This window comes from Pyxicephalus adspersus, chromosome 10 (genome assembly GCF_032062135.1).
Source record: "Pyxicephalus adspersus chromosome 10, UCB_Pads_2.0, whole genome shotgun sequence".
NCBI lineage: Eukaryota > Metazoa > Chordata > Amphibia > Anura > Pyxicephalidae > Pyxicephalus > Pyxicephalus adspersus.
In genome coordinates, this window is record NC_092867.1 from 39,018,844 (window position 1) to 39,033,896 (window position 15,053).

A 15,053-nucleotide genomic window follows, 5' to 3' on the forward strand; every position below is an offset into this window, starting at 1 on the left:
AAGTATGCAAGTGAATAGTCCTGGGAGGAGATTTGAAGCACTTTCACTTTGCAAACCCAAACATTTTTCATGGATTTTATCAATGATTAAAAAGGGCAGGGAAAATAGCAAACAGAAAATGTCAAATATCTACAGATTGCATGTGTGTCCTCTTTCTTGTCCAGGATAGAACTCAGTGCTAAACCTAAAACCATCTCTGGCTCACCCCTGCTTTGAAATGGCACCAGTCTGAATGAGACTTCTCTTATATACATAGGTAGAGTGTGTGTGAGCTGGAACACATATTCTGACATTTTCAGGCGATTTGTGTAATCTAGCCCAGGGAGAATGCTGTCTGTATTCCTCAACCTCATCTGCTTGGTAAGGCTGGGTAAGTCACATATTACTGCTATTAAAACTCTGTACTACTACTCAAATACTTAGGAATGAATTCAATCATACAGCCAATGTGTAATGCTGAGTGTGTAATAACAAACACACAATGACGCATTCAGCACATCTTTCTAGCTGTGTCCAATAACTTTGGTGTACAGTGTAATACTTACCAGGGTAAAGTTACTTATTACTATATAAAAAAAGGATCAATTAGAAACTATGTTTTTATTGCTGTCTGTGACCCATCTGGGAAATGTACTCCTCCTAGTCCTGGTGAACATATTTGGTAAAAAAATAATATTTTATAGCTATCACCAGAACAGGAATAGAGGTTAAAACAATCTAAAAGAAAATGTCCCCTTACTTTGAAAACGTAGTAAAATTTCACTATAAAGAACACGTTTTTTTTACCAATAATTATTCTATCCAAAGCAAATTCACAGACATTGTCACATTGCCATCTGACTTGCACAAATACATGGTAAAGTATTGCTTTAAATGGTATCACGTGTAAAAAATTGCATCTGAAATAGACAAATTGAATGTCTTGGAGACAGAGCTGGTAGATGCCCTCAGATCAGGGCTGGATTTTCACCAAATGAGCCTTTTAGTTATTAGCACTCAAAGTGATATCCCTCTGCTAGATTCAAGTCTTTCATACATGTGTATGACAACATACATACTTGTACAACATACATACATACTTATGTTTAACTTGTCAATTGTTGGTTACCTGCTTTGCAATATTGTGAACAATTGACAATACATTTGAAATGAATAATGATAACCATACAAGAAAAGGCCACTTATTTTGTTTTACATATAAACAGTTCTACAATGCCTAATGGTAAATCCAGTGGTATAGTGGTCAGGTGGAATTCCAGGGAGGGTGCAGACATATTGGCATGTTTAGGGGAATTTAACTCATTCTTGCACATGTTGCAGAAAAAACTTGTGCTGTGATGGAACACCATTCTGAAATCTACACATATATGCACATTTTTTTTATACAATAAAGGATCTACCTTTTGGGCATTTAGAACTTAATTTGTTTCTGATGATGTAATATGCCTATACAAATACATTAGGCAAGTTTTTATGCTTTTTTGTGATGGGTAGTGTCTCGTGTCTGCCCAGTGCCAATGTTTTGAAAAACCCGGTAATACTAATATAAATGGTGATATTCCTTTTATTCTTTCTTCTGGTACCCATCATATTTTTTGTTCCTGTGGTTTTCTAAAACACTTCCTATAGTGGATAAAAACAAAGCTGTTCAATGGATATTTCATACCATCCATATTGACATAGTTGTATGAATTTCACTTTCAGAAATATCAAGTGTTTGCTGTACTTGACTATTTAATGAGCAGTATTTGCACAATCAAATAGTCAATTATAAAGACACAAGTGAAAACCTTTTTTAAACACTGATGGATAGAAAGGTAAAGAAAAATTGTAGCTTTGTAAAAATCTTTTTGCAAATAGTCGTAAGAAAAGAAGAGGGTGCACGGTACGTGCCTGTCCTACTATACCTTTGCCTGTGTCACTCAAAGGGGAAGAAACTTCCCCCAGAGTGACATCATGATACCAGAACCTGCCCACTACTCCCAATTCTACACCACCAGCAAATTACCCTCTCTCCTAACCACATTTCCTATTCCTTTTTCCACTATCATTTATTGTTTTTTTGCTGTTGAAGATAGTTTACAGTATAAAAATAAAGTACCATGGTGGCAAAAATCATATACTAGTTAGGGTAGGGGCAGCATTACCAATTAAAAAGGTAACTTCAAAAAGAAAATGTATGCAACCATTCCATCTAAAGCCTGTGAAACTCCAATCATTTTGGGGGTTTAGAAACACTTTAAGCTGCAGGCACAGTATTTGTCAAAGGAAGAATCTAAAACTCTGCAAAAAGAGTTATAACGAAATGACAAATAAACATGTACCTGCTCTCAAAAAATATTGTCTTATATATCAAGGAATGCCAACAGAAGTGCATATAACCCTATCTTTAATGAACCAATGGTAAATTATTAATTATTGGGTGAGGCCCAATTTGAGTTTGAAGTAGAATAAAATGTAGTACAATATGCAAAGTACTCTGGTCAATGTAAGATTCCAAGGACCTCAATAAAAAGTTGTTGAGGTTGATAGTAATTGAAAAAGTTTGTAAAAATTCCTAAATAATAATCAATTTTCAGATCTTGGTTATCAGTAACACCCTGGTATGATTGCTCAGTTAAGTAATATTTGCCCACATCAGTTCATGGTTCTTTTAGAAATAGTTTAGCAGAGATCTGTCATTTTAAAAACCTGGCTTTATTTCAGTGTTGGAATTGCCAAAGTCAAATTAGGTTTTAGGTAATTTTGAGGTCTTAGCAAACATGTTAGACGTTTTAAATGATGTTTTTTACATGTGTGCAATAAACCCTCAGACAAGCAAGCACAATAAAATAAATAAAAAACAAATAAGTCTTAATATATTTTCCCAAAGGATCTTCAGGGATTCCATCCTTCATTCCACAAACATCTTACCAGTACGAATACAAACTGGATATAGAGGTTGCAAATGCTGCCAGACCGTCAATACCACACACCAAGCTGGAAGCCTATGCCAACGTGGAGACATACCTTCTATGGAGGAACCATGCCCAACCAGAGGAGCAATTAGTTCATGTACAGGTATTCATTTTTAATTAATGTTTCATGCACACACCAGCCATTTACCAGAATCAGAAATTAGGAATAAAATCAGTTTATTTTCCACATTTTCTCTTCCCTAAAGTCCAGTTTATTTGTGCCTTAAAACAAAGACAGAGTAGAAATTGTGTTGGATGTCTATGCTGACAAAGCTAACAAACAGCCCATACATGTAGTCTCCTCCAACAGGCTTGGCTTGTAAAGAATGAGGAGTGTGTGTCAGATCAGGTCTCCCAGACTATGTTGGGCAGTGTAGTCATATTTACACCCTATGCAACTACTATACCTGGAAAGTGGGGGTAGGAAGATAGCTGTTTGATTGCATGTTTATTTTTGTTATTTCAGTTGAGCTGAAAGTAGACCCTAATTCAACAACTGGAAATAGTCAGGGCGCCTGAATAGTAGAAAAATTTATATTTTGTATAACCTTTCTCCCGTAGAAAGCGTTCGGAGTGGTATTTGGTGATTTCACTTCTCCTCACTGTTTTCTTTGCTGGAGAGGAAGCTGTACCTAAAAGCTGCAGTGCAAAGATCAAAGTGGCATTTGCCTAATTTTTTCATTTTTTTTCACCTCATTTGTTGCTTTTTAAATATTCCCCCACCAGTCATCAGATCACCAGTCATTGGGAAGGGGGTCAGCTCTAACTTGAGGGAGCTTGAGGGAGGGACTGCTCTTTACAATGATTTTTGTCTCCATACCAAAGTGAATGTATGGAAAGTCAATAATAGCAAACAGATCAGCTGCAGGAAGCCAATGGGGAATATTGGTGACCAATCATTTGCCTCTAGCTTGCCTTCTTCAAACACAGCAAAGTACAAATATCTAGAAACCAAATTGGTGACCAAATCCAGCTATGCTCAAAGATGTAATAAAGCATAGTGTCATAGGGGGTGATAGGTTACTGTCAACAGGAAAGATGGTATTTCCATAGTCAAATGACCAGTATATTTAGACAAACATATAGATAAACATATTAGTATATTTAGATAATAGTATATTTAGATAAACATATTCCTCATATGGAGACATGCTCTAGCACTCTACCATCCAAACAATACACTACTTACCCACATGTGTTACTTAAGTATCAAGAATGCAGAAAAACACTACTACAAAGACTACTATTAATTATTAATTGACAGAGGGGATATCAATAATGATCTCCCTGTTAAATAATTCTTGGCCCATTTAGCTATTATGTAGTGGTAGCAGTTTCTATAAAATATCCCCAGCCAGTTGGAGATGGGAAACTTGGATTTTACTGAAGTACCGCTATTGTTTTCTGATGATAAGTATGCGGGATCTGGGCAGTTAATAACATTCAAGCCTGGATAATGTAAATACATAGATTTAAAAGAAATATCTACTTGGACAAGCCGAATGTGTCCAGCCTTAAAGTACTGTACATTCATACTACTGGACCCTGGCGCTGGTAACCAAACTAAGCAAATTCAATTGTCTGATTCACCATAGATTTAATATTATCATCATAGATTGCAAATGTCTATTTTCACCTGCTTTCTTTTAAGCGTTTTTTTTTTCATAAAATACATAAAATAGCCAACTAACTCCTAAAATCATTGTCAATGCCGATTTGCTACTTTGTTTCAGATCTGCTTTAGGACTATTAAGCTCCTGAGCCTAAGCCTCGGGGTAAAAAAAAACTTGCTAAAAGCAGTAACCCCGAGCCACTCTCGGGGTAGCTAAAAACATAAAAAATAAAGACTTACCTGGTCCCATCAGTGTCCTCCAGCGTCCTGTAGGTCAGATCCCATTCTTGGCCCACTTCCTCTTCCTCCATTCTGTCCCCTGGCGAGTGCCCAGACGTTCCCCGGGAGTTCCCAGTGACGCGCTGCTTACGCTGGTGCGTGGCAGGAATTTCAAAGTGTTTTGAATTGGATTCAATACAAAATAACTGAATTTAATCCAATACAAAGTAATTTTTATATTAAGTATATATATATATTTACTCTACAGTTATATTACAGGTTTCAGTATTTTTGATTTATTTATGCACCCTTGTTTTAACAGATTTTTGTGTTTTTTTATTTAAAGTTTTTTTATTAAATTTAAAACATTTAATAAATATTGAACATATTTTGGTGAGTTATGCCTAAATATTACACGCCTACAATGTAAAATACATTTTCAAGAAAAACAATGTACCACTTTACACATGTGTAAATGAACCACCCAGGAGGTTAAGAAAATAGAATGCACTGCTTCTTAGCTTATCATAACAGGTGTTAAATAAAATACATACAAAACTACTGCGCATTTCCTTTAAAGTGTTATCTTCACGGATCATTACTTACAATCACAACTGCATGTCTGCTAGCAAAAGTATTTCCTTCCTTGCCCCTCCTAGGTAAATGATTACAGAAACAGACATGTGGCTGGATAGATGCATTGAGTGATAAGCTTTGCACTGACCCAGAACAGAAATGGTTAGGGATCTGGGACAAAGTTTGCTAAATCTACCGTCCATGTGTACCAAAGCATAATGGCAGTCTGTAAGAAAGAGCAGCTGTAAAAATACTATGGGTGTATTATTAGTTATATTGTCCATATACAACGCTGGTTTGTAAAGTAAATTCAAGCAATTGTTCTCTTTTTTTTAGCTCAACGATTTTACTTTAATAAATAAATTAAGAGAGATTCCTGAAAGAAAAAAGGACACAACTACTCAACATCCAGATGAAGCTGGAAACACCAACACCTTGAATTTACCCATCCTGTTCCACTGGCATTCTGGGAAGGTAAGTTGTAAAGTGTTTATAGTTTTTTTTGGTGCCCTCTTTCAAAAGACATTTTTCTATTACAATAAGAATTTATCACAAAATTGGATTAGTTTGTAAAATGTTTCAATCAACATTTACATATGATTCATACATTTTCTAATTTAATTCATTATTTAAAGTGAATGAAGCGTTACTTTTGGGAAAAACTGGGCTGAATTTTGTATAAAAACATAAATAGGCCTGCCTGTTTTTAAAGCAGTGAATCTGACATTCACTGCAAAGTTCTTTTCAATGGCAGTAATTTATTCTTTCTGGGAATGTTTCAGTGAATGTCAGATTTACTCCTTAGTGTTGGTATAGTGATGGCGATTCCCAAGATGCATTACTAAAGAAGTGGTCAGTACTAAAATTCACTAGAATTATTTTACTGATAATTACCAATTAGTACTTGAGTATAAACCAAGATTGTCTGATTTGAAAAAGCCACTACTAAAAGAATCTTGGTTTATACTTAGGTCATACCACTGGGTGGCGATGTGTCATCATGTGAAGTTTATAACAAACTCTTGCTGTTTCAGACATTGGCCTGCATAGCAGAGTTAATCAAGCTCTCCAAGGCTGGAGAGGGTACACTTTCATCAGTAAAGCTGGGCAATCCAGCAAACCTGGAATGGATCTGGTCCAGGATTGAAAACATTTGCTAACAAATAGCAAATTACTTTTAAGAAGTGATTTGTAGGCTTGCTGGATCACTCAGCCTCATGAAAGTGTATCTTCTCAAAAATCATTTAAGCACAAGTGACCTATCATAACTAACTCAGAAGAAAAATATACATTAACCTGTAAAAAGTGTGTGTGTGTGTGTGTGGGGGGGGGGGGGGGGGCAACTTAAGCCCATGTAATTACCCCCCCATGCTAAAAATTATCACATCATTAATGTATTTATTCCTATTCATTTAATTGGCATTTTTTAAATTGTCCAATTTTGTGCCTTGGGTTTGTACCCACTTTTTTTTAAAATTGGTGTATATATTGGTGTATTGTGAAATATACCAGACATCTAGAAGTGGAACATATGGTGTGATTTTGCACAGTAAAAATACACTAACTCCATTTCACCATTTCACCAATAACCTTGAATCTATTTGGATAAAATAAAATTAGAGGAAACGCATACATTTTGCCACTCTTACATAGGATTACATAGATTACTTATTCTTGTGTTGCTGTTTGGATCAAAGTAAAAGTCAAATTTGAATCAGATAATTGCTCATTTGATTCAGTTCATCAGGAACTAAACAATGTTGATGTTTGATAAAAATTCTCCTGCTGAGATAGGTAAAGATGGGACATTTTATGGGGCAAGAGCTGTTGATTTCTTCTGTGGTGGTTTGCACATTGTATAGCAATACCTGACTGCTTTCTGCTGTCAGGGGGATTGTTATTTCTTTATTGTGTCACTTGTTGGCACAATTGTTTTGTGTCACTGTTGAGGGATCCCACATTTGTATAATATTACCAACTCAATTTTTCTCCTTTACATTAATGGTGAATAGATTGAGAGCATTAAAATCCCAGAATTTGGAGCAGTTTAGCTGAACTAACATTCTAGAACAGTGTTTCTCAACCAGGGTTTCTCCAGAATATGCTATGGGTTCAGAATCTTACATTACCCCAATCATTTCATAGTGGGAATTATCAATTACTGCCATTGAAATACAGAAGATTCCCACCAGGGAATGTTTGAGGCATTGTCAGGTTCCCTGTTTTATAAATAGAGCCCTAGATATTCTAACACTCCAGTTACAGGGAGTCCCCATGTTAAGAACATCCGACATACGGACAACTCCTGGATATAAACAGGGCTTCCCTGCTCGCGCCTGTGCAGGACGGAGGCTTGAGGGGGGGCCGTTTGCATGGCTTGCAGAAGAAATCTTTTGTTATACACAGCTGATGTTGTGGGTGATCTCTTCTGCAACCTCTTGTAACTCTTTAATGACCCAGACAAGCTCTGCAGTTGTTGTTTTTTTGCATATCAAAGCACAGGTTGCTCCAGAAGTTAATGAATGTCTAGGCTCCATATAGTCTTTTTTTTCTTGCTTTGTTTGTGATTAACTCACAGTGAGGATTTTATGCAGCAACTGACACTATGCTGCCTAATAATATGTTGATACAAACATCTGTCCTAATTACATTTATTAAAATAATGTACATGTTCCTACTTACATACAAATTCAACTTAAGAACAAACCTACAGTCCCTATCACCTATGTAACCTGGGGACTACCTGTATTACTAAACACATATATATGTTTTTATTAGGGTCCTCTCCTCCTGTATCACTGTCTGTATTAGTCTGTCATTTGCAATCCCTATTTAATGTACAGCGCTGCGTAATATGTTGGCGCTATATAAATCCTGTTTAATAATAATAATATTAATAATTCTCACGAAGGTTCCTGCTGCAGCACAACACAGGAGATGTTGAGCGTTTATTCAAACAGTAGATGGCAGCTGCATACCTTTCTGAGAACAGCTTGCAGTACATAGTTATCTGTAAACCTAGCTTTTCTGTGTACAATCTACAAAACAGCAAAGCCTTTTGAAAAATAAAAAAGACACACGTTATTGATTTCTTATTCAAAAAAAACAAAGGCTTTGGTTTTAAGTAGACATTCTTGTACTGTAAATACAGCAACCACTTAGTTACTCCAGGTTAAAAAGTGATTATCTATTGGAAGAATATTTCAATAGAAGAACACAAAATTCTTGGTATTCACCCAAATTTTCCTCTATATATATTTTTACAGGTGTTCATTTATGAACTGCCCAAAATAAAAACTATTTGACACCCCCTAAATTAAATATAGCACCTTATATACCAAATTATTAATTCATCTGAAATTACAGTTGTTTTGATTTAATGTATATTCAATATAACATATATTTTTTCAGGTTATTAGCATGTACAGTGCAGGTGAAAACAACGATCAAGTGTTGGATTTAAAGAGAGGACTTGTCAGTCTGTTCCAGTTTCAGACTAAACCTGGCATTCATTCAGAGGTAATCTTACAGTTTAAAGAATGTGTTATAATTCTTTAAGGTAAATTTTCAAAAAAAGACATCTGTCCAAAACTTTAACTTTGTTATTGCTTTGAGTCAGCTTAGCTTCATGTGCTATGTGTGTATTATTGTGTTTGGGATATGTAAGTTTTGTTAACTTTTCCATTATTTACACAGATTCAAATATGTAAAAGGATTTTGAAGGTATTAATCACACATATTTAAATTAAAAGCATGACATGTATTTACAACAAAATTAAAATCAACACTCATTACTAGACACACTGTACTGTCAATAGAACATCCATTCCAAAATTGTTATGATTTAAATAGTCACTTATCTCTACACGTTTTGCAGATAAACAAAGCTGCTTCTTCAGGAGGAGAGGGTGCAGAAACATGACCATGCACCCAACCCTTGGTTGATTGAATTTAAAAATCATTTTAAAATGTTCTGTTATTTATGTGATTTTTTTGTTTTTATTTTTCCATTATATTTGATTTTTTTTTTCAAATATTAATGCCCTATTATGCCCCAAAATTCAACAAAGCAAATTCCAATAGCAATTAATTAGTAAGTAATTTTAAACACAATATTAGTTTATTAAGACAAATATGATTGCACATTCCATTTACCAATTATGTTTAAATTCATCAGGAGAGTCAAAAAAATGGAACCAAAGTGACAAAATAGGTGGCGAACAATTGTATGCAAGAATGACCCCCACTCTGTAAACTAACTAACTAACTAACTTTCATATCGGTGGTGGAAAACCTCACGAATTGTAGGCAGATAAGAGTAACTGGTGGGTTCCAAAAGCAGTGCCATGCATTCTAGTACAGACAGGTGTCTTGCAGTCTATCAAACTTCTTGAAACTTTTGCCTTTTTATGTCCAAATACAATAAGCTAGTTATTTTTGTTATTTATTTACTAAGGGGTCCTTAATGGTATTTTTCCATTTTTCCATTGGTATTTTTCCATTGTTTCTATTGTTATCTGTAGTATGCATTTAATTATTCATATTGTTCTTAACAAGTAGGAAGGAGATGAGTTCATGAGAATGCCATGCAAAAGTATGAATTGTACATAAAAAGAACTTTGGAAGATTGGATGAAGTTTCTAATACAGCTCATTGTGCTCATCCTAAGGTGTGTTCTTTTTTCAGGAAGATATTTTAGGAAGATGTCAAGTTACCTATAATGTTTCTGATAACCTCATTTACAAGACGAAAGATATAAGAAGCTGTATAAAATCGCCATTTGGCCATGAGGCAGATCATGAGGTGAGCATGAGTTACTTATTATATCTATTAAATGATGATTAGCCCTTTACTAGAGAACTTTTTGTAAAATTACAAGGACAAAAATAAAATCACCCATACTCAGAATAAATTAGAAATGCTTTAAGAAATTTTTTTTGTCCTCAATTTCTAGGTCAATGGTAAGTCACTTATGCCGTAAATTTGTTGGCAAAATAATACTAGAGAAATGATTGTGGTGCTTTAACATCTGTTATTTATGTGAATTAATGTGTTACATTAGTGGACATTAACATACAATGCAAAGTGGTAATGTGTTGCATTAGGGCAGCCAATTTAACCTTAATGGATCTCAAGGTCCCGAAAAAGGTTATAGTATATTTTTTTAAAAATCCCTCAGCTGTGCCTGTTTCCCCTGGATACTTGTCGTTTAACTTCCCACTTCTTCGCTAGTCGCTACTCAACCCCTACTTTCTATACACTAATTACTATAACTAATTACTATTACTATTACACCTCTGTGCAACACCTTTATCTCTATATCCGTCGGGCAAACAACTTGTGCATCACATACCTGGAAAGAAGAAACCAGGTCATGGAATAGTGTTACAATATTGATACCCACCACCGCCAAAGCGATATTGGCAGTGACCATGGTTAACCTTTTAACCTGCAATACAACTATTCACTAAAATATGTGAATTTTTTCAGAACATAGTTCACTGGAATCACACAGGTGTCAGTAGGTATGAGTGTTTTAAAGGATGGAGCTCTGTACCCTTCTTCTCTACCCAGTCTGCTAGCCAATTGCTTGGTGCTCACTAGCTTGTTCCTCATTTGACCTGTGCTTGCTTGACCTATGCCTTATCTACCTTACCTTGCCGTATTTCTCAACCCTTAGTACAGTGTTGATTTGCTTGACCCACTGTTGTTGATCAGTCCACTATCCTCCATCACTAAGCTTGTTTGGGCATGTATCGGGATGACAACAACCTGTTACCAGCCTGCAGCACAACATCCTCATCACCAGAGGCTCTGAAGAAGATCAGGCTGGCATTTCGACTTTGTGCCTCGTTTACACACAGCACCAGTTAAACTTCTCCAGCAATCCATCTGTTGAGGTTCAGTCAACCGTGACGATATTAAAGTATTTTAAAATCTGTACCAGCATTTGCAGGTTTGACAAGGAGCAGCAGTAAACCACTCACCATCACCCCCATTTATTCTTTGGGTTGCCATGAGTAGATGCTACATGTAGCTTTTCCCCCAAGGCAGCAGTTCCGTGGCATGGGAAAGCAATAACTACACCACAAGTAGCATGGTGGTTCAGAGGTTAGCACTCTTTCCTTTGCAGCCCTAGGTCCCAATTTCGAATCTCGGCCAAGACACTATCTGCATGGAGTTTGCAGGTTCTCCCCGTATTTGTGTGGGTTTCTTCCCACATCCCAAAAACATGCAGTAAGGTTGATTGGCTTCCCCTAAAATTGACCTTAGATAACGTATGACTATGGTAGCGCTGTGTAATATGATGGTGCTATATAAATACTGTCTAATATAAATAATAACCTCACTGCCAGTTCAAACATAGCTTTACTTTAGGGTGCATATGTGGGGGTTGATTGACGGATTTACATCCAAACACAGAGTGACTTTTTTTTGGAATTGGGACATTCCTTCTGTCCAGACTTCTATGATTTGAAAATAGAACTACAGAGGTTCTTTAGACATATTTCTCCCACATATGACTTTACTACAACACCAAGGTATAGATTACTGTCTTTGGATGTTTTGATATCCATCTGCCAAGCACATTTATTCCTTCTTTGTATAGTCTTTTATATAACAATCATGGTCTGCATCTGGTATTTGAAGAAAGGTGTTGAACACCACTGTGCTGCAAAATGTACCATCACCAAGGGTCACAGGGAAAATATTCTTTTTGGTAAATTAGCAATGTGGATTAGAAAGTTAAGAACCCAATCTATTATGGGTAAATAGTGAGTATTTATTCCATATTTGTTATGGTATCTAATGCATATCAGCTGCATAATTCATTTAGTACAAAATTAATTTGGATTTATTTTTACCAAATCAGACATGGTTGGTGGTCCAGTCCAAGGTCCCTATCACTAACTCACCTTTGGAACTGTCTTTGGTGCAGTTGTAAGGGTCAGGGCAAGCTGACAGGTGAAGTACAGTACTTGCGTCATCTATTTGATAACAACTGAAATCTAGGCAGCCATCCAATATGCTTCTCTTCTGCTCTGCTTCCAGTCTCTGGTTATCTGCTTTTTTATGGGAACATGTTCTGCTTATTATGAGATCTTAAAGATGACTAGAAATAAAAGATGAATGTCTCCTGAGCTGTTTTCATTCATGAGAAATGAGAAACATATAAAAGTTTAAAATTAGGAGATACAGAGGACAGAAAATGATATAAGTTAAAACAAGAAAAGAATTTTGTAGAAAGTTTATTAAATTCTTTACTTTTTTACCTGATCCATAGAAAAGTGATAAATATCGCATGATGTCCTGAAGATACAACAATTAGCTTGTTTTCAAATAAGTGCACAATGCAATAGTTTCCCATGCTCAATGAACATACTCTACCCTAAAACAAACCTTGTACCCAACAAATTTCTGTACTGGAGTGTAGAGGTCAACAAAGCCTTAATAACTGCCACAAGAGGGCTTAGGGCAAAAGGGAGAGTTTAGCAATCTTATATGTAAAATGTTAGTTGCACCATAGTTTAAAGCACAAGTATGGGCTTATTTTTCCCCCTGGAGGTTTAATACAAAGGAAAACTGTGTGTGCAGAGCATCATGGATCCACCACCAATGCACAACATACAAAATGCATTGTTTAGGATGAAGAAGATAATTATATCATATCTGCTTCATCAATGACCAATCATCCCCAAAGGGGCAGTTACATTTTTTCATGTTTTCCTTCTAGTGTGGCATAAGGAATCACAAAGGCTCCCATATCTTTAATCCATGGGTATTGTAACTCCACATGCAAGAAAGTTGTTTAGTGCAGCTGAGCATTAAGAACAGGCAATATAAATCCATCAACAGGTGAATTACAGTCAGGACTGGGAGCTATCCTCCAGTTTCCTTCCTAAAGTCATCATCGTTATAGGCTGTGAGAGAAGCAGCTCTCCTTTGGAGTGGTTCTTTCCATTGAATGACAGTCTCCAGACTTAGCATATATGAGTTCAAGCCCTAAAGTAACTCTTCTATGGGTCTCTTCTTGTATGGCTTCTCTCTTCTTGCAGCTGTCTCTTCAGTCACTGAGAACCAGGCCTATTCCCCTAATAATACTTAGTGAAGATCCAGGTCCTGGGGTCAACCTGCCCTGTCTCCCTCAGCTTCTAGACTTCCATGGTCCATAGTTAGCGAAGCTCCATACTAGTCAAAGTGGCCATCCAAAAAGGCACCAAAAGACTGCTCACAAAAGCTTCCTATCTTGGTAAGGCAAGGTATCTCCTTGACATCAGGTAGCCAACCATCACTCCCCTGCAATCAGAGTCTAGTAAATTCCAGAACTCTCAAAAAATAACCCCTTACAAATTAAAGGGACCTCTAAACTAAAGGGTTGTAACACATCCATGTTCCGACGGTTTGTCAAAGTCTTTCAATCACTGTATGTAACCTTTCGAGGTGGATGTAACCTATTGTTGCTGGTGACCATTGTCACTGAAAGTAACCCAAATTTTGGAATTTTGAGTCATCACCACAATAGGAATAAGTGGGAAATCCTCCAAAAGGGACAATTGGCAAATGAGAAAGAATTTCCTTAACTTTGAAGAGATTTAGTTTAATTTTCTGTTGCTGATCTTTTTGCTGTCACAAGCAAAAGGATCACCATGCAGGACAGTTCAGCACAGACAAATACTCTATAGGTCATTCCTTCACTGACTGAGTAATGAAGGTGTTATATTTCTGCTAGTAAGTGACATTTAGCAGTATTTCTGTTTTACATACTTGAATGAGCAAAGTAGGGACCTGTTCATATAGTGTTTCCATTCCATCTTTTTGCAATCTTATTACTGTCTTATTTTTTCAAGAACAGGATAGCAAATCTGACATTGGCCTTGGTTAATAATACTTTTTGCTTTTTGTTAATTCTGCCAAGTTTACAAATGTACAATCATAATCTGAGAGCACTAGAAAACACATTATTAGTATTTTAGTGATATGAAAAAAAAATAATTTTAAAATTCAAAGTTATGTTTTTAGTAATCCCGACTCCCAGGAATTTAGTTCTGGATAATTCCCTGGGAAAAAACACATGGATAAGTTTTAGGACCTTGACTTTGATTTGGCAGGGACCTTAGCCATGAAACTGTAGGATGGATCTAAAATGTTGATGAGTCTGAAAGTTTTCAGATTTCAGATTATAGTTATAAAAGGCCAACAGGCATAAAAATAAGCTAATAATATCTAAAGCTGCATACATCTCTTACACTGGTAGACAGTGTAACTGGCCACCAGTAGTACCATCAATTTGAATGGAGTAACTGATCCACAGTGGGGAACAGTAACTATAGACCTACATTGCAGCAAAAGTGACAGTTGGGGTGTTTTGCACAATCAGAGAACTCTATTGTGACCTATAGTATTTTAAAGTCATGAGTGCTTCTGGGTGAACTATTAGGTGGAAATCAGGATGGCTGCCACTTAATTATTACAGCAATCAACATATTTTAACAACGAATAATGATCTTCTAAAAGTGGTATTCCTGCTCAAGTTGATAATTTATTTTTCCAGCTGGTTTCTTCTTTTACAAATGAGGTAAACCAACCAGTTTGTCTTTCTACTGATAAAGTACTTTGTATTGTATTAATGTATTTTTGAAAGTCTAACTTCTGGTTGCGGATAGAAATCCCATTTTTTTCCTTTTGTA

At 36.0% G+C, this 15,053-nt stretch overlaps 1 protein-coding gene across 2 annotated transcripts in view; it reads left to right on the plus strand.

Annotated features, from left to right (window-relative positions):
- Positions 1–147: 147 nt before the first annotated feature.
- LOC140339288 (microsomal triglyceride transfer protein-like) overlaps positions 148–15,053 on the plus strand; it is a 40,020-nt gene continuing 25,114 nt past the window's right edge. For both annotated transcript variants that reach the window (XM_072423894.1, XM_072423895.1), the window contains exons 1-5: positions 148–370; positions 2,873–3,060; positions 5,701–5,838; positions 8,776–8,883; positions 10,051–10,167. In XM_072423894.1, the coding sequence (XP_072279995.1) occupies positions 328–370; positions 2,873–3,060; positions 5,701–5,838; positions 8,776–8,883; positions 10,051–10,167 (594 nt within the window). In that variant the 5' untranslated portion in view covers positions 148–327. The remainder of the gene's footprint in view (positions 371–2,872; positions 3,061–5,700; positions 5,839–8,775; positions 8,884–10,050; positions 10,168–15,053) is intronic.